The following is a 26,444-nucleotide window of genomic DNA, read 5'->3' as shown; positions in this document are numbered from 1 at the left end:
TGTGGGGTACTTGTGCACTGATAAACATTGAGAAAAGTGTAAAAAAAAGTGTATGTTTATTTTGACTCTTAAAGATGAGCTCCAGTCTCCCCCAAAAAAAATTAAAAGTCAGCCGCTACAAATACTGTAGCGGCTGACTTTTAATATGAGGGGTGTTCAAGTCAAACTGGGACTTTTGAGTTTATATAATAAAAGAACAAGGAGGAAAACTGCATTTATTTTTTTTACATACCCCCCTGCTACAATTATACACATTTATACCAGCATTTACCTAATGCCTGGAAAGCTTCAAAATAGAAAGATTTGTCAGTACACCTGAACCATCCTAGGACAGCCTGCTTCACTTTGTCAGCATTGTGTTCATCGTTCCCACAGAAATGTTTGTGCAATTTCACGACAGGTTATGTGACTACTATCCAGGATCAGGCATTCCACACATTAAATGTTCCCAGGAATGACTGCTGTGGGCTGGGAACCACCACAACCAGAATCATCACCGATGGACGTACAGCTATCTTTGAAAGGTGTACATCATTCAAATGTCTTATTGCGGCTGAGCGTCTCATCCCCGTACTGTGCTTGAAGTCCTCTGTAGATATATGCAGGTTTTAAGCCTTCATTCACAATAAACTTAATCACTAGAGATGAGCGAATTATTCAAAAATTCGATTCGACTGATTCGGCGAATTCGTGAAAAAATTTCGATTCGAGTCGAATATATTCGCTGCGAATTTAACTTATAAAAGGGTGTTTCTAGGCTTCAGAGAGCCTTTATATTAGTGCAGAACACTGTACCTTTAATTTAAATGCCCTTGGAGTCTGCTGGGGAAGAGAAATAATACTGACAGTCAGTATGACATGCAGATGAGTGCCGTCGATCTTAGAATCACCGCACACTTCACTCATTTGGGCAGTCACGGGGCCAAAACCAGAGTGTGGAGCCACAGTGTGGCGGTGGAGGCAGCAGCAATGGGAGGCCATACAGCACCCTATGACAAAATGGAAACCACCAGCAGTGTAAGGAGACCTGAAAGTGGCACATGGCAGAGTGTGGCGATGGAGACAGCAGCAATGGGAGGCCGTACAGGGACCCATGACACACTCTGGACCTGGCAGCAGCATGAGGAGGCGGTACAGGGGCCCATGACAGATTACGGGCCTGGCAGCAGCATGAGGAGTTGGTACGGGGGCCCATGGCAGATTACGGGCCTGGCAGCAGCAATGGGAGGCCGAACAGGGACCCATGACACACTCTGGACCTGGCAGCAGCATGAGGAGGCGGTACAGGGGCCCATGACAGATTACGGGCCTGGCAGCAGCATGAGGAGTCGGTACGGGGGCCCATGACACACTCTGGACCTGGCAGCAGCATGAGGAGGCGGTACAGGGGCGCATGACAGATTACGAGCCTGGCAGCAGCAACTTGGACAGGAGGATGTTCAGCTTCTGCACCGTCGGGTGCGTGCTCGCAAACTGTTGTCTCTTGGAAACGGATTACAAGAAAGACTGCTGACGGAATCCGTGAAGAGGAGTAGCAGGAGAAGGAGCATCTGAACGAGCGGAATATGCCAACAAGCGACAACAGGGGCCCATGACAGATTACGGACCTGGCAGCAGCATGAGGAGTCGGTACGGGGGCCCATGGTAGACTACGGGCCTGGCAGCAGCAATGGGAGGCCCGTAATCTGCCAGCACCCTATGACAAAAAATGGAACACACCAGCAGTGTGTGAGGAGACCTGAAAGTGGCACATGGCAGAGTGTGGCGATGGAGACAGCAGCAATGGGAGGCCGTACAGGGACCCATGAGAGACTCTGGACCTGGCAGCAGCATGAGGAGGCGGTACAGGGGCCCATGGCAGATTAGGGGCCTGGCAGCAGCTATGGGAGGCCCGTAATCTGTTAGCACCCTATGACAAAAAATGGAACACACCAGCAGTGTGAGGAGACCTGAAAGTGGCACATGGCAGAGTGTGGCGATGGAGACAGCAGCAATGGGAGGCCGTACAGGGACCCATGAGAGACTGTGGACCTGGCAGCAGCATGAGGAGGCGGTACTGGGGCCCATGGCAGATTACGGGCCTGGCAGCAGCAATGGGAGGCCCGTAATCTGCCAGCACCCTATGACAAAAAATGTAACACACCAGCAGTGTGAGGAGACCTGAAAGTGGCACATGGCAGAGTGTGGCGATGGAGACAGCAGCAATGGGAGGCGGTTCAGGGACCCATGAGACACTGTGGACCTGGCAGCAGCATGAGGAGGCGGTACAGGGGCCCATGGCAGATTAAGGCCTGGCAGCAGCAATGGGAGGCCCGTAATCTGCCAGCACCCTATGACAAAATGGAACCCTGGGCTGGGGCAGGCAGAACCGCCGTATCTTTATCACGGTTTTCCCAGGCCACCGAATGGCGACGCTGCATATGCTGACGCAACGCTGTAGTCCCAACATGGGCCCCCTGGCCACGCTTGACTTTCTGGCCACATAGTCGACATACGGCTACGTTTACTTCCTCGGGCGGCTTGACGAAAAATTGCCACACCGCCGAGTAGGAAACTTTGCCCCCGCTACTCCTCACTGGCTGACTGCTACTTCCTCCGTGCACACCGGCACCACTACTGGCCGTGGTGGTAGGCTGCAGTGGAGCTGGTGCTCTACTCCGTGGCCGTTTGCCTCCACTGACACTGCTGCGACCCTGCTGCCTCCTGGCAGCAGCAATGGGAGGCCGTACAGGGACCCATGACACACTCTGGACCTGGCAGCAGCATGAAGAGGTGGTACAGGGGCCCATGGCAGATTAGGGGCCTGGCAGCAGCAATGGGAGGCCCGTAATCTGCCAGCATCCTATGACAAAAAATGGAACACACCAGCAGTGTGAGGAGACCTGAAAGTGGCACATGGCAGAGTGTGGCGATGGAGACAGCAGCAATGGGAGGCCGTACAGGGACCCATGAGAGACTCTGGACCTGGTAGCAGCATGAGGAGGCGGTATAGGGGCCCATGGCAGATTAGGGGCCTGGCAGCAGCTATGGGAGGCCCGTAATCTGCCAGCACCCTATGACAAAAAATGGAACACAACAGCAGTGTGAGGAGACCTGAAAGTGGCACATGGCATGAGACACTGTGGACCTGCCAGCAGCATGAGGAGGTGGTACAGGGGCCCATGGCAGATTAGGGGCCTGGCAGCAGCAATGGGAGGCCTGTAAACTGCCAGCACCCTATGAGAAAAAAATGGAATACACCAGCAGTGTGTGAGGAGACCTGAAAGTGGCACATGGCAGAGTGTGGTGATGGAGACAGCAGCAATGGGAGGCCGTACAGGGACCCATGAGACACTCTGGACCTGGCAGCAGCATGAGGAGGCGGTACAGGGGCCCATGGCAGATTACGGGCCTGGCAGCAGCAATGGGAGGCCCGTAATCTGCCAGCACCCTATGACAAAAAATGGAACACACCAGCAGTGTGAGGAGACCTGAAAGTGGCACATGGCAGCGTGTGGCGATGGAGACAGCAGCAATGGGAGGCCGTATAGGGACCCATGAGAGACTCTGGACCTGGCAGCAGCATGAGGAGGCGGTATAGGGGCCCATGGCAGATTAGGGGCCTGGCAGCAGCTATGGGAGGCCCGTAATCTGCCAGCACCCTATGACAAAAAATGTAACACACCAGCAGTGTGAGGAGATCTGAAAGTGGCACATGGCATGAGACACTGTGGACCTGGCAGCAGCATGAGGAGGCGGTACAGGGGCCCATGGCAGATTAGGGGCCTGGCAGCAGCTATGGGAGGCCCGTAATCTGCCAGCACCCTATGACAAAAAATGGAACACACCAGCAGTGTGAGGAGACCTGAAAGTGGCACATGGCAGAGTGTGGCGATGGAGACAGCAGCAATGGGAGGCCGTACAGGGACCCATGAGAGACTCTGGACCTGGCAGCAGCATGAGGAGGCGGTATAGGGGCCCATGGCAGATTAGGGGCCTGGCAGCAGCTATGGGAGGCCCGTAATCTGCCAGCACCCTATGACAAAAAATGGAACACACCAGCAGTGTGAGGAGATCTGAAAGTGGCACATGGCAGAGTGTGGCGATGGAGACAGCAGCAATGGGAGGCCATACAGGGACCCATGAGAGACTCTGGACCTGGCAGCAGCATGAGGAGGCGGTATAGGGGCCCATGGCAGATTAGGGGCCTGGCAGCAGCTATGGGAGGCCCGTAATCTGCCAGCACCCTATGACAAAAAATGTAACACACCAGCAGTGTGAGGAGATCTGAAAGTTGCACATGGCATGAGACACTGTGGACCTGGCAGCAGCATGAGGAGGCAGTACAGGGGCCCATGGCAGATTAGGGGCCTGGCAGCAGCTATGGGAGGCCCGTAATCTGCCAGCACCCTATGACAAAAAATGGAACACACCAGCAGTGTGAGGAGACATGAAAGTGGCACATGGCAGAGTGTGGCGATGGAGACAGCAGCAATGGGAGGCCGTACAGGGACCCATGAGAGACTCTGGACCTGGCAGCAGCATGAGGAGGCGGTATAGGGGCCCATGGCAGATTAGGGGCCTGGCAGCAGCTATGGGAGGCCCGTAATCTGCCAGCACCCTATGACAAAAAATGGAACACACCAGCAGTGTGAGGAGACCTGAAAGTGGCACATGGCAGAGTGTGGCGATGGAGACAGCAGCAATGGGAGGCCGTACAGGGACCCATGAGAGACTCTGGACCTGGCAGCAGCATGAGGAGGCGGTATAGGGGCCCATGGCAGATTAGGGGCCTGGCAGCAGCTATGGGAGGCCCGTAATCTGCCAGCACCCTATGACAAAAAATGGAACACACCAGCAGTGTGAGGAGATCTGAAAGTGGCACATGGCAGAGTGTGGCGATGGAGACAGCAGCAATGGGAGGCCATACAGGGAAGCATGAGAGACTCTGGACCTGGCAGCAGCATGAGAAGGCGGTATAGGGGCCCATGGCAGATTAGGGGCCTGGCAGCAGCTATGGGAGGCCCGTAATCTGCCAGCACAATGTCAGGGATCTCCGCGATCCCTGCCGCGATGGTCCCGGCGCAGGCGCACTGCTCCACCCAGTGCACGGGCACTAGGTCCGGGCCGGCCGCGGCGTTCGAGTTCGCGCATGCGCAGTAGAAGCCGCGGCCGCCCGCTGGGCACCAATGGCAGCGCAGGGCGGGATATTTAAAGGTCCCTGAGCTGTCATTTCTCCTGCCCAGACCCCTGCTTGCCTGACCTCTCTCCCTGGATGCCCCTTATTAGATCTGACCTCCTGTTACTGACCTGGCGTGTGACCCGACGATTCTCTGCCTGCTCCCTTGTACCTTACCGTCCTCTACATTACCGACTCGGCCTGTCTGACTACGCACCTGCTCAGCCATCCATCCATCCATCCCATCGGGCTCACCCGACCTCCTCACATCTGGCTCTCCCTGGTTGGAACCCCTGGCGAACACCCCTACCACTGACAGGTGTGCTCAGTAGAGGCGACCTGGTCTCGGAGTACTACAAGTCCATCCCCACCATCAGGGGCCCTGGTGAACAAGTACCCCGGGGCTTAGACTCCGCGCTCTGGGCACGCCTGACCAGTGGAGTGCTAGTGATGCCGCTCGGCGGTCCCTCACAGTACCAGAAGGCCATGACTGAGCCTCGAGGAGGACTCTCCCCGTTGGACGAGGTTTGCAGGCACCTGGCCACCCTGACGCAAGCAGTAAACACATTACAGGACAGATGTCTGCAGATTGAGAATCGGTTTCAGGCCTGCACCATATCTGTTCCTGTTTCACAGGCCCCGGTTCCTGCACCACCGGTCGCAGCAGCCCACGAGCCGGCTCCTGGGCCTCCCACATCACTCCCTATGGCGGAACCCCGAGTACCCTTACCCGAGTGCTTCCATGGGGATCGCACACGCTTTCGGTCATTCCGTGACTCCTGTCTGCTCTATTTTGAACTGCAGCCACGGACCTTTTTGACAGAATCGGTGAAAGTGGGGTTTGTTGTCTCCCTGTTGCAGGGTGAACCCCAAGACTGGGCCCACCGACTAAGGGGAAACAATGACCCTCACCTGGTTACGGTCGACAGCTTCTTTAATGCCATGGCCATCTTATATGATGACCCACAACGAGCGGCCTCGGCCGAGGCCACACTATACGCACTCCGACAAGGTCGGCGTGCGGCTGAGGAATACGCCTCTGACTTTAGGCGCTGGATGGGTGACACCCGTTGGAACGAGTTCGCACTTTTGCACCAGTTCCGTATGGGCCTTTCTGAGGCTCTGAAAGACGAGCTCGCCCGGGTGGAGGTGCCCGAGACATTAGAGGACTTGATTGCACTCACCATTAAAATTGACCGTAGGCTACGGGAGCGCAGATTGGAGAGGTCTGGTCAGGGTCGCGGAAATCCCTGGGGGTCATTTCAGGGATCCAGTCAACATGCTAGGCCAAGCATCCAGAACCTGCCGTTTGAAGATGCTCCCGAACCCATGCAGCTAGGCCTGGCTCGGCCTAAACTATCGCCAGAGGAACGCCAGCGCAGACGCTCCCAGAATCTGTGCCTGTATTGCGGCGAAGCTGGTCACATGGTGCGTTCCTGCCCGCAGAAACTGAGTAAGTTCACCTCATCTTCTTTATCTGTTGGCAATACGAATCCGTCCCAGTACTTAGTTGTTCCCCTCTCCTTTCAGCTTTCAGAAAGGACCGTGGAGGTGACGGCCATCAATTTTGCTCACCAGCAGGGTATCCCCCTCCGCCCAAAGGAGAAGGGGTTTCACATCTTTTTGGCTGATGGTTCCCGGATAAAGTCAGGAGTAGTTAACCAGGAGACCCTTTCCATTATGACTTCCATTGCCGGTCAGCACCAGGAACTCCTCCGACTGGATGCTATTGCATCACCCCTTTTCCCAGTCATTCTGGGGCTCCCTTGGTTGCGGGCCCATAACCCCCAAATTGACTGGGAGACTGGGGTTGTCTCGTTCCCTTCCCCATATTGTCGGGAACTGTGTAGAACTTCGGGCCCGGAGGTCCCCCAGGTCCTCCTGTGCTCTGAAGGGGATGACAGCCTAAAACAAGTGATTCCTGCAGCCTATCACAAGTTTCTTGATGTGTTCAGTGAACGGGGAGCAGATGCTCTACCCCCCCACCGCCCATATGACTGTCCTATCGATCTGTTGCCCGGTTCTGAAATTCCGTTCGGGCGAATTTTCCCCCTTTCTGAGCTAGAATTAGGGGCCCTGAAGGACTATATTGAGGACAGCCTCCGAAAGGGATTCATCCGTCCCTCCACTTCCCCAGCAGGTGCAGGGATCTTCTTTGTAGAAAAGAAGGACAAGACTTTGAGGCCATGCATTGACTATCGGGAACTGAATAGGGTCACCATTAAAAATCGTTACCCATTACCACTGGTACCTGAATTATTCCAGAGCTTAAAAGCTGCAGTAGTATTTACCAAGCTGGACTTAAGGGGAGCCTACAATTTGGTTCGCATAAGGGAGGGGGATGAGTGGAAGACGGCCTTCCGCACCCGTTTCGGCCATTTTGAATACCTGGTCATGCCGTTCGGGTTGTGCAATGCGCCAGCCACCTTCCAGCACTTTGTAAATTATATCTTTAGGGACTTCCTGGACATCTTTGTCATCGTCTACTTAGATGACATTTTGATTTTCTCATCCTCCCTGGGGGAGCACAGGGTACATGTAACAAAGGTGTTGGGGCGGTTGCGGCAGCACGGGTTGTACGCTAAGGCAGAGAAATGCTGCTTTGAACAGGCTAGCGTTACATTTCTGGGTCTGATTATCTCCACCACGGGAGTCGCAATGGACCCTCAGAAGGTCTCAGCGATCCTAGATTGGCCTGAACCCACGGACAGGAAAAGTGTCCAACGTTTCATTGGGTTTGCAAATTTCTACCGGAAGTTCATCAAGAACTTCTCGGGTCTGGTCTCCCCCATCACTCAGTTAACTAAGCTTGGGACGCGGTTCAGATGGACGCCCGAGGCACAGGAAGCTTTTGAAGCACTAAAAAGGTTATTTACCTCGGCACCCATTCTGGGTCATCCCGACGCCTCCCTGCCCTACATCTTAGAAGTAGATGCATCAGAAAACGCGGTTGGCTCCATCCTTTCCCAGCGGAAGGGCGCCAAGGAATTACTTCACCCAGTAGCATTTTTCTCACGGAAACTTACCCCTGCGGAGAGGAATTACGACATTGGGGATCGCGAGCTACTGGCTATCAAGACCGCTTTAGAAGAATGGAGGTACCTGCTGGAAGGTGCCTCCCATCCCATTCTGATATTCACGGACCACAAGAACCTGGAATATCTGAGGACGGCCAAACGTCTACGCCCACGACAAGCAAGATGGGCATTGTTTTTCTCGAGGTTCCAGTTCCACATCACATACAGGCCCGGCTCGAAAAACACGAAGCCTGACACGTTGTCGCGCATGTACGAGGACACCAAGGAGACCCCAGTACCAGACACTATTCTTCCTGCAGGTAATTTCTTGGCCCTTCAGACAAACCTTCGCTCCGAGATCCTGAGAGCGTCCACAGCGATGTCTACCTCTGATGGGGTCCCCCTCCAGAACAAGGAGGGACTCCTATGGAGGGAGGACCGGATTGTGGTGCCGGAGGATGCCCGAACCTTAGTCTTGGGACACTGCCATGACCATCCACTGGCAGGACATTTTGGGCCGGTCAAGACCCTGGAACTTCTCCGACGTTCCTTCTGGTGGCCGGACATGGCCCAGGATTGTAAGAACTACGTGGGCTCCTGTGCCATCTGCCAGCGGAGCAAGCCTTCAAGAAATAAGGCGTGGGGCTTGCTACGTCCATTGCCCATCCCTGAACGGCCCTGGCAGAAAATCTCTATGGACTTCATAGTCGAGCTTCCACCTTCACTGGACCACACAGCAATTCTTGTGGTCGTGGACCGCTTATCCAAGATGGCCCATTTCATCCCGTTACGGAAGACTCCATCAGCAGCCGAGACGGCGCAAGTCTTTATTCGAGAGATCGTTAGACTGCATGGGGTTCCCGAAGACATCGTCTCGGACCGAGGGGTGCAGTTTACCTCGCGATTTTGGAGGGCGTTGTGCAAAGCCCTGGATATCAAGCTGTCCCTTTCCTCGGCATTTCACCCTCAAACCAATGGCCAGACCGAAAGGACCAATCAGACCCTGGAGCAGTACCTGCGATGCTACACATCATTCTCTCAGGACGACTGGGTGCCACTCCTCCCTTTGGCAGAATTCGCGTACAACAACGCTTGCCATTCAGCAACTGGGCAGTCCCCGTTCTTCGCCAACTATGGGTTTCATCCGGTCTTCCTCCCGGACTTGGTCCCGGAATGCCTGATTCCAGCGACACAGGACGCACTGACCTTCTTCACCTCCAACAATAAGAAACTACAGGAAGCCATCCGTCAAGCCCAAGAAGACTACAAGAGGGCTTTTAATAGGAAGCGAAGAGGGGATCTGGTGTTGCAGCCCGGAGAGAAGGTTTGGCTGGCTATGTCTAACTTGAGGATGCTCTGCCCGTCAAAAAAGTTGGGACCTAAATTTATAGGCCCTTTCTGCATCAAACGGATGGTCAATGAAGTGGCCTATGAACTTGTTCTCCCTGAGACACTCAAGATCCACCCTGTCTTTCACGTGTCCCTGTTGAAACCAGTAGTCCCTGATGCCTTCCCGGAACGGGAATCCAGGCCCCCGGAGGCCATAACGGTCGAAGAGGAAGAAGAATTCGAGGTGGAGGCAATCTTGAAGTGCCGACGAAGGGGGGGCCAGACCCAATTTCTCATCAAGTGGAAGGGCTACGGCCCTGAGGACAATTCGTGGGAACCAGCCCATAATATCCATGCACCTAGGCTGGTCCGGAGGTTTCTTTGTGATCACCCGTGGTGGAGAGATCGGGTGGGCATCCGGAGGTTGCCCGTAGGGGGGGGGCAATGTCAGGGATCTCCGCGATCCCTGCCGCGATGGTCCCGGCGCAGGCGCACTGCTCCACCCAGTGCACGGGCACTAGGTCCGGGGCCGGCCACGGCGTTCCAGTTCGCGCATGCGCAGTAGAAGCCGCGGCCGCCCGCTGGGCACCAATGGCAGCGCAGGGCGGGATATTTAAAGGTCCCTGAGCTGTCATTTCGTTGCCTTCTGGTCTTACCTGCTTCCTGTGATCCTGTACCTGTACCTAGTAAGTTATTGACCCGGATTGCCTTTGACCTTGCTGATTTCTCCTGCCCAGACCCCTGCTTGCCTGACCTCTCTCCCTGGATGCCCCTTATTAGATCTGACCTCCTGTTACTGACCTGGCGTGTGACCCGACGATTCTCTGCCTGCTCCCTTGTACCTTACCGTCCTCTACATTACCGACTCGGCCTGTCTGACTACGCACCTGCTCAGCCATCCATCCATCCATCCCATCGGGCTCACCCGACCTCCTCACATCTGGCTCTCCCTGGTTGGAACCCCTGGCGAACACCCCTACCACTGACAGGTGTGCTCAGTAGAGGCGACCTGGTCTCGGGGTACTACAAGTCCATCCCCACCATCAGGGGCCCTGGTGAACAAGTACCCCGGGGCTTAGACTCCGCGCTCTGGGCACGCCTGACCAGTGGAGTGCTAGTGGTGCCGCTCGGCGGTCCCTCACACACCCTATGACAAAAAATGTAACACACCAGCAGTGTGAGGAGATCTGAAAGTGGCACATGGCATGAGACACTGTGGACCTGCCAGCAGCATGAGGAGGCGGTACAGGGGCCCATGGCAAATTAGGGGCCTGGCAGCAGCTATGGGAGGCCCGTAATCTGCCAGCACCCTATGACAAAAAATGGAACACACCAGCAGTGTGAGGAGACCTGAAAGTGGCACATGGCAGAGTGTGGCGATGGAGACAGCAGCAATGGGAGGCCGTACAGGGACCCATGAGAAACTCTGGACCTGGCAGCAGCATGAGGAGGCGGTATAGGGGCCCATGGCAGATTAGGGGCCTGGCAGCAGCTATGGGAGGCCCGTAATCTGCCAGCACCCTATGACAAAAAATGTAACACACCAGCAGTGTGAGGAGATCTGAAAGTGGCACATGGCATGAGACACTGTGGACCTGGCAGCAGCATGAGGAGGTGGTACAGGGGCCCATGGCAGATTAGGGGCCTGGCAACAGCTATGGGAGGCCCCTAATCTGCCAGCACCCTATGACAAAAAATGGAACACATCAGCAGTGTGAGGAGACCTGAAAGTGGCACATGGCAGAGTGTGGCGATGGAGACAGCAGCAATGGGAGGCCGTACAGGGACCCATGAGAGACTCTGGACCTGGCAGCAGCATGAGGAGGCGGTATAGGGGCCCATGGCAGATTAGGGGCCTGGCAGCAGCTATGGGAGGCCCGTAATCTGCCAGCACCCTATGACAAAAAATGGAACACACCAGCAGTGTGAGGAGATCTGAAAGTGGCACATGGCAGAGTGTGGCGATGGAGACAGCAGCAATGGGAGGCCATACAGGGACCCATGAGAGACTCTGGACCTGGCAGCAGCATGAGGAGGCGGTATAGGGGCCCATGGCAGATTAGGGGCCTGGCAGCAGCTATGGGAGGCCCGTAATCTGCCAGCACCCTATGACAAAAAATGGAACACACCAGCAGTGTGAGGAGATCTGAAAGTGGCACATGGCAGAGTGTGGTGATGGAGACAGCAGCAATGGGAGGCCATACAGGGACCCATGAGAGACTCTGGACCTGGCAGCAGCATGAGGAGGCGGTATAGGGGCCCATGGCAGATTAGGGGCCTGGCAGCAGCTATGGGAGGCCCGTAATCTGCCAGCACACTATGACAAAAAATGTAACACACCAGCAGTGTGAGGAGATCTGAAAGTGGCACATGGCATGAGACACTGTGGACCTGCCAGCAGCATGAGGAGGCGGTACAGGGGCCCATGGCAGATTAGGGGCCTGGCAGCAGCTATGGGAGGCCCGTAATCTGCCAGCACCCTATGACAAAAAATGGAACACACCAGCAGTGTGAGGAGACCTGAAAGTGGCACATGGCAGAGTGTGGCGATGGAGACAGCAGCAATGGGAGGCCGTACAGGGACCCATGAGAGACTCTGGACCTGGCAGCAGCATGAGGAGGCGGTATAGGGGCCCATGGCAGATTAGGGGCCTGGCAGCAGCTATGGGAGGCCCGTAATCTGCCAGCACCCTATGACAAAAAATGGAACACACCAGCAGTGTGAGAAGACCTGAAAGTGGCACATGGCATGAGACACTGTGGACCTGGCAGCAGCATGAGGAGGCGGTACAGGGGCCCATGGCAGATTAGGGGCCTGGCAGCAGCTAAGGGAGGCCCGTAATCTGCCAGCACCCTATGACAAAAAATGGAACACACCAGCAGTGTGAGGAGATCTGAAAGTGGCACATGTTTGGGGCATGATTCATGGCGGATTTAGTCAGTTGTGTCAGGAACTGGTGGTTTGAAATCCAGACTAATCCACGCCTGATTCATTTTCACAAACGTGAGTCTCTCCACACTTTGGACAGTCGTGTCCTCCGCGGAGTTACAATACCTCCTGCCGCACTAAACACGCGCTCCGATGCCACGCTACTGGCCGGGCATGACAGCCTTTCAAGGGCAAATTCAGCTAGTTGGGGCCAAAGGTCAAGTTTCGTTGCCCAGTAGTCAAGGGGATTGTCTACCTCGGTTTGCAGGGTGCTGTCCAAGTAGGCCCAAGCCTGTTGTTTGAGGTCCTGCTCCAGGTCCACCTGATGCTGCTGCTGCTGCTGCGGCTGGTTAGTAGTTTCCTCACTGCGCTGGTGAAGAAAGCTACTCATCATCGACTGCAGACTGAGGCAGCCGCTGCTGGTGGAGCTGCCACTGCTCCTACCACCCCACCCCTCCCCTGCTGCCATGGCAGCGGAACGCGAGCGCACAGGGCCCACAGTGTCTGAGGATGGACGTTGGCGCAGAAAGGCAGAGACCAGCTGACTACATAGGTGGTTTTTATAGTACGTTATTTTGGCCTCCCTCTCAGCAGGTGTGAAAAAGGCCACCATTTTTGAACGGTAGCGAGGGTCCAACAAGGTGGACAGCCAAAAGTCATCCCTCTGTCTGATGGTTATTATTCGGCTGTCACTACGCAAGCAACCGAGCATGCTATGGGCCATTTGTGCCAAGGAATGCGAGGGACTCCCTGCCTCCATCTCCACAGCATACTGCCACGGTGCGTCTGGGTCCTCTGTCTCCTCCTCCTCCTCCTCTACCAAATGCTCCTGCTCCTCCACTCCTGTCCACTGAGTGGAAAAACCACCCATTTCACTCAATAATTCCTGAGCACAAATGTCCTCCTCTACCTCCTCCTCTTCTTCCTGTCCTGCCCCCACAGGGGTCATGTGGCGTTGAGATCTGTGCGCCACGTCTACCGCACCCTGACCAGCCATTGTTAACAGCATTTGTTCCAGGACGTGCAACAGAGGAATGATGTCGTTCATCCCATAGTCCTGCCGACTCACGAATAGCGTGGCCTCCTCAAAGGGCCTGAGCAAGCGGCAGGTGTCACGCATGAGCTGCCAATGGCTGACATCTAAGTTACACAGGGGAGTACCTTTATCCGCTTGTAACATCAGGAAATCGGTGATGGCCTTTCGCTGTTCGTAAAGGCGGTCTAACATGTGTAGGGTTGAATTCCACCTTGTTGCAACGTCGCAGATCAGGCGATGCTGTGGAATTCCGTTCTGCCGCTGCAGCTCAAGGAGGGTGTGCTTTGCGGTGTAGGAATGGCTGAAATGCATGCAACGTTTACGTGACATTTTAAGGATGTCTTGCAGTGGGATGGTGGATTTTAGGAACCGCTTGACAACCAGATTGAACACGTGAGCCATGCATGGCGCATGGCACAACCTTCCTTGACGCAGAGCAGACACCATGTTCTTTCCGTTGTCGGTCAACATGGTTCCGATTTTCAGTTTGCGCGGAGACAGCCATCTGTCGATTTCTCTGTTCATTACACTGAGAAGTTCCTCCCCTGTGTGACTACGTTCGCCAAGGCATAGCAGGTGCAGCACAGCGTGACACCGTTGCGCCCTTCACATGTGATATGCCGGTCGGGTAATGGGACTTGGCACGGGGGTGGCGGCTGAGGACACGGCGGAAGAAGAGGTGGTAGAGGCGGACATCTTTGCCGGACCAAGGACGTGCAAACGTGGAGGCAAAAGCGGCGTGACCTGTCCAAGTTGCTGGTGCGGCTGTGACGGCACCACGTTCACCCAGTGGGCCATAAATGACATGTACTGTCCCTGACCGTAGTTACAGCTCCACACGTCGGCGCTGCCGTGCACTTTGGCAGAGACCGACATGCTCAAAGACTGGCCCACCATCTCTTCTACATGTGAATGCAGGGCTGGCACTGCCTTTTTGGCGAAGAAATGCCGGCTTGGCACTCTCCACCGCGGCGCGGCACAAGCCATCATTTCTCGGAAAGGTGCTGAGTCCACCACTTGGAAAGGGAGGGACTGCAGCACCAGCAACTTGGACAGGAGGACATTCAGCTTTTGCACCGTCGGGTGCGTGCTTGCAAACTGTTGTCTCTTGGAAACGGATTCCAAGAAAGACTGCTGACGGAATCCGTGAAGAGGAGTAGCAGGAGAAGGAGCATCAGAACGAGCGGAAGATGCCAACGAGCGACAACTCCCCTCAGCAGAGGTGTTGGAGCCTTGACTGGCTGATAGAGGGCGATTGACGTTGGGTGACGGAGCAAGTAACGGAGCGGGTGATGGAGCGGGGGCTGGGGCAGGCAGAACCGCCGTATCTTTATCACGGTTTTCCCAGGCCACCAAATGGCGACGCTGCATATGCTGCCGCAACGCTGTAGTCCCAACATGGGCCCCCTGGCCACGCTTGACTTTCTGGCCACATAGTCGACATACGGCTACGTTTACTTCCTCGGGCGGCTTGATAAAAAATTGCCACACCGCCGAGTAGGAAACTTTGCCCCCGATACTCCTCACTGGCTGACTGCTGCTTCCTCCGTGCACACCGGCACCACTACTGGCCGTGGTGGTAGGCTGCAGTGGAGCTGGTACTGTACTCCGTGGCCGTTTGCCTCCACTGACACTGCTGCGACCCTGCTGCCTCCTGGGCAACCCACCGACTGTTTTGCTCGCTGCCAAGCTGCCACCCTCTTCTCCTGATGATGCGGAAGCAATAGCCTGATGACGACGAGGCTGCCAAGTGCGATCAGCCTCATCATCATCAATTAGGGTCTCCGCCTCACTACAAGCCCATCTCGGCTGCGTGTGGGTCAGGAGACAGACCTGTCTCTAGACCGGCTACCGAGCCACTCTCCTCGCCACTACTTCTTCGCCTGGCTGCTGAAGAGGCGGATGTCTCCCCCCGTTCCTGACCGCCCTCTGTTAGCTCTTCCTCACTGTACAGTGGGGCTGAGCCCACAGCATGCGATACTTCGCTTGGTGAGGGAACACCAAAGGACAGGGGCAGGTAGAGGACACGTGATTTCAGTGGGCTTGCTCTCGGGCCATGCCAACTAACGGTTGTGTCTGACGTACCCACCGACCGTTGGCTGTAGGTGTCAGAGGTGACCTGGGAAGAGGAAGACGACCGAGCCAACCAATCGATGACGGCAGGGTTGTCGGTGGAGACACGACCGCTGGATGACAACGGGAGCACTGGCCTCTGGCTGCGACTAGTGCTGCCTCGACCCCTTCCTCTGCTGCCACGTCTGCTTGCTCCTAAAACATTGCCTCCTCTGCCACTCCTATGCATGTTGTCTGACATACTCTTTAATTAAACGATTCTGTGTCCCTGAGTAACAATTCTGTGTCTGTCCCTGAGTAACAATTCTGTGTCCCTGAGTAACAATTCTGTGTCCCTCAGTAACAATTCTGTGTCCCTCAGTAACAATTCTGTGTCCCTGAGTAACAATTCTGTGTCCCTGAGTAACAATTCTGTGTCCCTGAGTAACAATTCTGTGTCCCTCAGTAACAATTCTGTGTCCCTCAGTAACAATTCTGTGTCTGTCTCTGAGTAACAATTCTGTGTCTGTCGCTGAGTAACAATTCTGTGTCCCTCAGTAACAATTCTGTGTCCCTCAGTAACAATTCTGTGTCTGTCCCTGAGTAACAATTCTGTGTCGGTCGCTGAGTAACAATTCTGTGTCCCTGAGTAACAATTCTGTGTCCCTCAGTAACAATTCTGTGTCTGTCCCTGAGTAACAATTCTGTGTCCCTCAGTAACAATTCTGTGTCCCTCAGTAACAATTCTGTGTCCCTCAGTAACAATTCTGTGTCCCTGAGTAACAATTCTGTGTCCCTCAGTAACAATTCTGTGTCCCTCAGTAACAATTCTGTGTCCCTCAGTAACAATTCTGTGTCTGTCCCTGAGTAACAATTCTGTGTCTGTCCCTGAGTAACAATTCTGTGTCCCTAAGTAACGGTTCTGTGGCCCTAAGTAACGGTTCTGTGGCCCTCAGTAACAAATCTGTGTCCCTCAGTAACAATTCTGTGTCCCTCAGTAACAATTCTGTGTCCCTGAGTAACAATTCTGTGTCTGTCCCTGAGTAACAATTCTGTGTCTGTCCCTGAGTAACAATTCTGTGTCTGTCCCTCTTTAAGAATTCTGTGTCCCTCAGTAAGAATTCTGTGTCCCTCAGTAACAATTCTGTGTCCCTCAGTAACAATTCTGTGTCCCTGAGTAACAATTCTGTGTCCCTCAGTAACAATTCTGTGTCCCTCAGTAACAATTCTGTGTCCCTGAGTAACAATTCTGTGTCCCTGAGTAACAATTCTGTGTCCCTCAGTAACAATTCTGTGTCTGTCCCTGAGTAAAAATTCTGTGTCTGTCGCTGAGTAACAATTCTGTGTCCCTCAGTAACAATTCTGTGTCCCTCAGTAACAATTCTGTGTCTGTCCCTGAGTAACAATTCTGTGTCTGTCCCTGAGTAACAATTCTGTGTCCCTCAGTAACAATTCTGTGTCCCTCAGTAACAATTCTGTGTCTGTCCCTGAGTAACAATTCTGTGTCTGTCGCTAAGTAACAATTCTGTGTCCCTCAGTAACAATTCTGTGTCCCTCAGTAACAATTCTGTGTCTGTCCCTGAGTAACAATTCTGTGTCTGTCGCTGAGTAACAATTCTGTGTCCCTCAGTAACAATTCTGTGTCCCTCAGTAACTATTCTGTGTCTGTCCCTGAGTAACAATTCTGTGTCTGTCCCTAAGTAACAATTCTGTGGCACTAAGTAACGTTTCTGTGGCCCTAAGTAAAGTTTCTGTGGCCCTAAGTAACGATTCTGTGGCCCTAAGTAACGTTTCTGTAGCCCTAAGTAACGTTTCTGTGGCCCTAAGTAACGGTTCTGTGTCCCTCAGTAACAATTCTGTATCCCTCAGTAACAATTCTGTGTCTGTCCCTGAGTAAGAATTCTGTGTCCCTAAGTAACAATTCTGTGTCTGTCCCTGAGTAACAATTCTGTGTCCCTAAGTAATGTTTCTGTGGCCCTAAGTAACGATTCTGTGGCCCTAAGTAACGATTCTTTGGCCCTAAGTAACGTTTCTGTAGCCCTAAGTAACGTTTCTGTGGCCCTAAGTAACGTTTCTGTGGCCCTAAGTAACGTTTCTGTGGCCCTAAGTAACAAATCTGTGTCCCTCAGTAACAATTCTGTGTCTGTCCCTAAGTAACAATTCTGTGGCCCTAAGTAACGTTTCTGTGGCCCTAAGTAACAATTCTGTGGCCCTAAGTAACGTTTCTGTGGCCCTAAGTAACAGTTCTGTGGCCCTCAGTAACAATTCTGTGTCCCTCAGTAACAATTCTGTGTTTGTCCCTAAGTAACAATTCTGTGGCCCTAAGTAACATTTCTGTGGCCCTAAGTAACGTTTCTGTGGCCCTAAGTAACGATTCTGTAGCCCTAAGTAACGATTCTGTGGCCCTAAGTAACGTTTCTGTAGCCCTAAGTAATGTTTCTGTGGCCCTAAGTAACGTTTCTGTGGCCCTAAGTAACAGTTCTTTGGCTCTCAGTAACAATTCTGTGTCCCTCAGTAACAATTCTGTCTGTCCCTGAGTAACAATTCTGTGTCCCTAAGTAACGTTTCTGTGGCCCTAAGTAACGGTTCTGTGGCCCTCAGTAACAAATCTGTGTCCCTCAGTAACAATTCTGTGTCTGTCCCTAAGTAACAATTCTGTGGCCCTAAGTAACGTTTCTGTGGCCCTAAGTAACGTTTCTGTGGCCCTAAGTAACGATTCTGTGTCCCTCAGTAACAATTCTGTGTCTGTCCCTGAGTAACAATTCTGTGTCCCTAAGTAACGTTTCTGTGGCCCTAAGTAACAGTTCTGTGGCCCTCAGTAACAATTCTGTGTCCCTCAGTAACAATTCTGTGTCTGTCCCTAAGTAACAATTCTGTGGCCCTAAGTAACGTTTCTGTGGCCCTAAGTAACAGTTCTGTGGCCCTCAGTAACAATTCTGTGTCCCTCAGTAACAATTCTGTGTCTGTCCCTAAGTAACAATTCTGTGGCCCTAAGTAACGTTTCTGTGGCCCTAAGTAACGTTTCTGTGGCCCTAAGTAACGATTCTGTGGCCCTAAGTAACGTTTCTGTGGCCCTAAGTAACGATTCTGTGGCCCTAAGTAACGTTTCTGTGTCCCTAAGTAACGTTTCTGTGTCCCTAAGTAAAGTTTCTGTGGCCCTAAGTAACGTTTCTGTGTCCCTAAGTAACGTTTCTGTGGCCCTAAGTAACGTTTCTGTGTCCCTAACTCTCTCTCTGAATACAGCCAGGTCTGCCTCTGTTGAATGACTGGAGGCAAATGGAGAATTCTAAAATGGCCGCCATTTATAGCTCGACCATTACACTGTGCTGGCTGGCTGCTGATTGGCTAATGCGATCACATGTCATGAATGAATGCATTATGGGTCAGCGTGCCTTGTCTGCGCGCCTTCCCAGACATCCCCGCTCCGTCGCCGCACATGTCGCCGCCATTTTAGGAAAAATTTCGAAAATTTCGAAATTTTCCTAATATTTGAAACGAATTCCACTTCGCCTACTTCGATTCGCTCATCTCTATTCATCACCAAATGCTGTTCCATGCACTAACTAACACCGTTGTCTGCCATTTTGGCTAACAGTCTCTGGACTGGCTCACAACATGTGCACCACCTATCAGTTATAGGAAACACTCACCACTTACTACTGCATGTAGTACCACCATGCTAGCATCCCTTTTTATACCTGCAAAATTAATAATCCAAGTTTGACTTGAATGCCTCTTGTATAAGGACACTTACCTGTCCAGGAATCCACTGTTGTCCTCACCCGAGCCGATTCTTCAGTTGGCTTTGGGTTCCTGGCACCGGCATCTTAACTTCCTTAAGTGAAGCCTTGCGGCACCACAGCCGGTTTCCCTTTGCGCAAGCCACACTTTTCTTTGTGAATGGTCCCTTCTGAGAACTGTGATGTGTCCCAGAAGGCTTCAGGAAAAAAGGTGGTTCGAACTTCCTCTCAGATCACAGAGGCGATCTGTCCTGAAGTGGGAGCGGGTACCTGTCAAAACCAGGTACCCACTCTGCACCCCCCAAAAAATGCCAATTGCTACAGAGGAGGGGGGGAGGATGCAAACAAGTGGAACTACCCATTTTGGGTGAAGTTACACTTTAAGTGTATTTAAACCCTAAAAATTCACCAAATATACTGATGCATCATGTTATGTATGTTCACTAAGTGCAAAAAAACTATTAATCCTGTCATATTTTCAGTGGATCATTTCTTGTTCTCTCTGCCTCTGCTGCACTGTTCTTTGTTAGCATTGTTTCCATTTCTTTGTGGAATACAGAACACCCCCAATATTATGAAGATAAGGAGAGGGTTGGGTGTGTTGTACTCTTAACACACTTCCTGTCCCAGGGTGACAACGCTGATCCACCAAAGATGCAGTAGAATGAGCAAGAGTTGTTGCTATATGACAGGAAGTGTGTTATTGGCAGGAGAACTAGGTGAAAATAAGGAAAAAGAAAGTAGTTACCACATTTAAGGACTGGTAAGCTGTATTAAATTACATTTTTGTTGTAGGTTTAGATACATTTTAAGTTTTTTAATAGAATATACCCAGGAATCTGGACCTGTATGACAACAGATCCCAGTATTTCAGTTTAGATCGCATCTTTGTTTAAACAGTAATTCAACAATTCATAATTTGCAACATATATACATGAAACCTATTAATTGAGCAAGGAGTGTTGTGTGGAGCCTAGTAGGTCATATCTACCAATCAACAAGCATATAACTATAATTATTCTAAACTGATGAAAGGTGAAATCTGTTTAGTTACTATGAGGTACAATCACTTAAACCGGCCATGGAGGGATTGAATCTTGGCCAGTTCAGGAGGGACAGGCCGAGATTCGATCCATCTATGGGCAGGTTGGTTGTACTAATCGATTGACTTCAGTACAACCAGTCTGATTTTTCCATGTGATCACTGCCAGTGTCTATAGCCACCAACAGTAATCATTGTGTTCTGCCAGCAGGGAAGGCTCCCCGTCAGCAGAACTCAATAGCACAGCAGGAGGGATTCCCCTATCAATACCGACTGTGCCATTTTCTTTCCTTCTACCCATAATCTATGGGCTGCTTTACACACATTCATTACAAAACGTGTAAGTATAATGGTACAAACAATAGAAAACAAAGTACTTTTGTAAAAACCATCATTTGAATAAATGACCTATTTATTTGTGATTTCTTGTATTGCTAGATGACATGAAAACCAAGAACTTTTATCTGATATGTCTTATTTAAAAGCAATAAACAATATCATTATTCTTCTTCTAATTATTATTTACCTGCTGGAAAACATCTGCTCCTTCATCGTAGTCCACAATAGTGAAGAAAAGCTTGTTTGAAAATGCTGAAGAATATCGCCAAGAATTTGCAAGCACTTGATATTCTTCATTTGCTTGCCTGTCAAAATATAAGTTACATTAATATCAGTAATCTGATTCAGATGAAAGATTACTGGGAATGAATTAATCTTAGTAACACTTCAACAGATGAAGGTATACAAGTGCGGTAGCCCATTGCATGCAATCAGAAAATGGCATTCATTAGTCCATCCCCTAAGCTATTTACAGTCTAACAACCAGAAGATATTTTCAAATTTTGACATAGATAAACATTCTAGGAATGTTCTACTCTCTGCTACAGCGCACTGACAATTTAAAACAATTGTCTATTCTAAGAATTTTTTCAGCTTTACTAATCAGCTTTCTCTACAATAAAAATGGCCGGAGATTATCTCCTGCAGTCATCCATACCCAACACACAGCCCAGCTGTCATAGGAATCTGTCAGAATCAGAAGTAAAGGACAAGGTATCATACTGCTGTTACTATTACATTTCTGCCATTGTAAAAAACTGCTAACCCAATCACTACTGGGCGGTGTACCATGTTGTTTTACACCAATGCAAGAGCAGAAAAAAACTATAATTTTTTAGAGTATAAACTGTTAGGCAAATAAGGAGATGTAAGATAAATTACAAACTAGTGTCCAAACGGTACTTTTATTTTAACCATTTCCATACCGGGCACTTTTACCCCCTTCCTGCCCATGTAATTTTTCACGTTTCAGCGCTCTCACACTTTGAATGACAATTGCGCGATCATACAACATTGTACCCAAACTAAAACTTTATCATTTTCTTCACACAACTAGAGCTTTCTTTTGGTGGTATTTAATCACCGCCGGGGTTTTTATTTTTTGCTAAATTAACAAAAAAAGACCAAAAATTTTGAAAACAAAAACACGTTTTTCTTTGATTCTGTTATAAAAGTTTGCAAATAAATAATTGTTCTTCATAAATTTAGGCCAAGATGTATTCTACTACATGTCTTTGGTGAAAATAACCCAAATTAGGATGTATTTTTTAGTTTGTAGGAAAGTTATAGAGTTCACAAACTATGGTACAGATCTGAATATTGATCAATCCTGAAGTACTGACAGCCAATCTAATTTCTTGAGGTCCAAGAATGTCAGAACAGTACAGATATCCCCCAAATGACCCCTTTTTGCAAAGTAAGCAGTCCGACGTACTTCATAAGAGGCATGGCGACTTTTTTGAAGTTGTATTTTTTTTGCCATAATTTTTCAGAAAATGAAAAAATTAAAAAAATTATTTTTACTATTTTTTTTTTACATACTATCACCAGTGCAGTACAGCCTCATCATATAACTGGCATGGTGGTGATCAGGGACACTGACTGGTGACAGCATGAAAAAAAAATATATATATTTTTTTTAATTTTTTAAATTTTTTTATTATTTTTAATTTTTTATTACATTTTTTTTCTTTTGTTTAAGATTTAATTTTCATATTTCACTATGTCCAAAGTAGTACAATGTTACCATAGTAACATTGTACTACTTTGGGGAAGTGATCAGTATTTCTTTTTTTTTTTACACAATTTGCTTATAGCAAAGAATTACTTTGTTATAAGCAAGCATTTACCTGAATGAGATCGATTCATTCAGGGTTTTTTTTTTTTTTTGTGCTTAGTTGCAATTTGGCCACAGCTAATCACATGACATGTGATTGCTGTGACCATTTACAGCTAGACATTAGTATACAATGGATGGCATGAATGAAGCCATCTATTGTATACAACTGTCATGTGACCTGCTGTGATTGGTCACAGCAGGTCACATGGTACCGGCAACGGGGGCCGGTACTCAGATCTGTCATCGGCCGTGTCTGAGGTACGCGGCCGGTGACAGATCACGCCGCTGCGCGGCTCTGCAAGCGCAAAAACTGCGCATGCCCGGGAGGACACCATATGGCGCCCACCCCGGAAATCTACAGCATTTTGCCGGCCGCCAAACAGCTATTGGCTGGGTGGCTATTGGTTAAAGTACTTAAAAGAATAGTAACTGCAGATATTGCTAGGTTAAAGTTTGTGAGATTATGATGGCAGACAAAGGATTGCGATGTTTAGGTAGACTGACCACTCACATGCAGGGGGGCTACATACACTAGAGGTGGAAGATATTGATCTCATACCATGTAATATTTTATATAGGTAAATATCATGTTCATCCAGAGGAGGTTGGAGAAATCTACAGGCAAAGCATCAAAGAGCAGTAATGCTAAGCAACCAATTTGATTCCGACTTTCTTAAAGTTTAACTGAAGGCAAAACCTTTTTTATATTTGGATGGAGTGGTGAGCAGTTAGAACCACTATCACATTTTTATTGCTGTCTCCAAAATAGGGAGATTCATCCTCTCTAGATGTCCACAGCATAATTGTAGCCAGGAAATAGAATGAGGGTAAATCCACAATTTTCAGTTGCCATTTTAAAAGGAATAAAGGGAAAATCTTCCAATGGGGACATTTGTTCGTGTGACAATTGTGTAAGAGGAGATTTCACTCTTAGATATCCTCTCATGTCCTGTTAAGTCTACAAGACAGGAAGTGAATTGAAATCTCCTGATAGACACCTGACAGAAATAGCCAACAGCAGTTTAAACCCTCTGCTTCTCTAGTACAATTGTTTTGGCATTAGATATACTTTAAGGCCACATCAATCAGAACATATAAAGAAAATTGAAAGAAGTATTCCAGACAAATATAACAAGACAAAATGAATAGCCCATTAAAATACAAAATACCAAAAACAGCTTTTGCTGCAGTATTTACCTTCATCCAGTGATTCCATTATAGTATATTTTTACTGCATTAGATCTCAACCTAGATGGCATCATTCTACCACATCCTTTGAGCCCATGTCACCCTGGAACCCACCTCAGGCTATGACTGGACCATGAAAGAACAAGTAACATAGTGATGAGGTCATCTCTCTGTCACTCTGCTTTATCTTCCTATTAGCATGCTTGCTCTCTGCACATGCACTAATTGGCTCCTTTTACTGATTTTTCATTTAATACACCAGCCCTGCTGGACAGGGACTTCAATAAGCTGATACCAGATCAAATTAAGGTACATACACTGTTGTATTTAAAAAAAATTAAATTCATGCTGATTACAGAATTGCCGTAAAGTTATTGAAAATGCTTTTTTTGTTTAAATTAAAATAACAAACATGTTATACTTACCTGATCTGTGCTATGGTTTTGCAGAAAGCAGCTATAATCCTCCTCTTCATGGGTCCTCCATCGGTGCTCCTGGCTCCTCCTTCTCTGCTGAGTGCCCCCAGAGCAGGCCCCTTACTATGGGTGCAGTCTTGCATGCTCCCTCCCTAGCCCCACTTCGTGTGTCCATTGACACACAGAGCAAGATTCAGCCCAGCCCTGCCTCCTGCTCCATCCTAACTGGCTGTGATTTGCAGCAGTGGGAGCCAATGGCACCCAGTGCTGTCTCTGAGCCAATGAGGAGAGAGAGAGCTAAGAGGGTCTCTGCTCTTGTGCTCTTTTGCATCAAGATAGGGCTGAAGCAACTGGGAGGGAATATTGGCATCAATGAACACAACACAGAAGTGGGAGTTCTTTAAAATGACTGTACAGTATGTGAACACATTGCAAAATATATTCCCATGGGCAACAAGTTTAACAGGCTAAAAATCAAACCTATGTGGCTTATGGCCAAAGTTAAAAAAGCTATAGATAATAAGAAAAGAGCTTTTATTAAATATAAAAATGAAGGAACGCTATCATCATTTAAACATTACAAAGAATATAACAGAATATGCAAAAAGGAAATAAAGGCCACAAAAATTGAAAACGAACGACAGATTGCAAAAGATAGCAAGACCAACCACAAAAAATTCTTCAAATATATTAATAGTAAAAAGGTCCGGTCCGAGCGTGTAGGCCCTTTACAAAATAATCTAGAGTGGGTGAATGGGGACAAAGAGAAGGCAAATTTATTAAATACCTTCTTCAGCTCTGTGTATACAAAAGAGCATGGGAGAGCTGCTATCCATAATGGGCATGGTATTGACATAGCCCCAGATGATCCACATGGGCTCCCAATTGATATGATCCAAAAATATTTAGAAAGAATAAAGGTGAGTAAAGCACCTGGACCGGATGGCATATACCCACAGGTCCTTAAATATTGGACTTGGGGCTGGAAGGATAAATTGGAGTCCAGAATGACACCAAGTACTCTGGCCTGCGGGGCGGGTTTGATGGTGGCGTTGTTGGACGTGACGGAGAAGTCAATGGGGGGTGGTGTCCGGGCTGGGGGGAAGACAAGAAACTCGGTTTTGGAGAGGTTCAGTTTAAGGAAGTGGAGAGACATCCAGTCTGATATGTCGCTCAGTAGGTGTGTGATTCGGGCGGAGACCGAGGGGGTGAGGTGGGGGGTTGAGAGATAGATTTGTGTATCGTCGGCATAGAGGTGGTAGTTGAAGCCGTGAGAGTGTATGAGTTGGCCAAGGGAGGAGGTGTAGATGGAGAAGAGAAGGGGCCAGAGGACAGAGCCTTGAGGGACCCCAACAGAGAGGGGGAGTAAGGGGGAGGTGGTGGCATTATAGGTAACGCTAAAAGAGCATTGTGACAGGTAGGATGAGAGCCAGGAGAGAGCAGAATCACTGAGGCTGAGGGAGTGTAGTTTTTTGAGGAGGAGGGGGTGGTCGACTGTGTCGAAGGCCGCAGAGAAGTCAAGGAGTAGGAGCACTAAATAGTGGCCATTAGCTTTGGTGGTTAGCAGGTCGTTGGAGAGTTTTAGTAAGGCAGTTTCGGTGGAGTGTAGGGGGACGGAAGCCGGACTGTAGGGGATCGAGGAGGTTGTTCTCGTTGAGGTGAGGCAAATGAGGTTTAATGTTGATGAATGTAAGGTTATGCACTTGAGGGCTAAGAATATGCATGCATCATACAGACTAGGGGGAATACAACTGGGGTAATCAATGGTGGAGAAGGATCTGGGAGTTCTGGTAGATCATAAGTTTAATAATGGCATGCAATGCCAAGCTGCGGTTTCTAAAGCGAGCAAAAACCTCTCTTGTATTAAAAGAGGTATAGACTCCAGAGAGAGATATCATATTACCCCTGTACAAATCATTAGTAAGACCTCATCTGGAATATGCAGTTCAATTTTGGGCAACAATTCACAAAAAGAACATTGGGGAACTGGAGAAAGTACAGAGAAGGGCAACCAAACTGATAAGCGGCATGGAGGAGCTCAGCTGTGAGGAAAGATTAGAGGAACTGAATTTATTCTCTCTTGAGAAGAGGAGATTAAGGGGGGATATGATCAACATGTATAAATATATCAGTTCATATAGTGAACTCTGTGTAGAGTTATTCACCCTGAGGTCATCACAGAGGACAAGGGGGCACTCTTTACATCTGGAGGAAAAGAAATATAATCTCCAAGCACAGAAAGGTTTCTTCACAGTAAGAGCTGTAAAAATGTGGAATAGATTTCCTCAAGAGTTGGTTCTGGCCAGCTTAGTGGATTGCTTTAAACAAGGCCTGGATTCTTTCTTGGATACACGGAAT

The 26,444-nt window shown here is 49.8% G+C and overlaps 1 protein-coding gene across 1 annotated transcript in view; it reads right to left on the bottom strand.

Moving 5' to 3' along the window:
• Positions 1-26,444, bottom strand: part of TUSC3 (tumor suppressor candidate 3) — a 358,515-nt gene that overhangs the window by 130,642 nt on the left and 201,429 nt on the right. Inside the window, exon 3 of the mRNA XM_089669302.1 lies at positions 20,830-20,947. Within this exon, the coding sequence (XP_089525428.1) occupies positions 20,830-20,947 (118 nt within the window). The remainder of the gene's footprint in view (positions 1-20,829; positions 20,948-26,444) is intronic.

The sequence above is a fragment of the Staurois parvus genome, unplaced genomic scaffold (assembly GCF_062004578.1).
Source record: "Staurois parvus isolate SC_StPar_1 unplaced genomic scaffold, SC_StPar_1.0 ptg000071l, whole genome shotgun sequence".
Taxonomy (NCBI): Eukaryota; Metazoa; Chordata; class Amphibia; order Anura; family Ranidae; genus Staurois; species Staurois parvus.
Note: the sequence above shows the minus strand (reverse complement) of the source record. Positions and strands in the feature narration are given on the sequence as shown.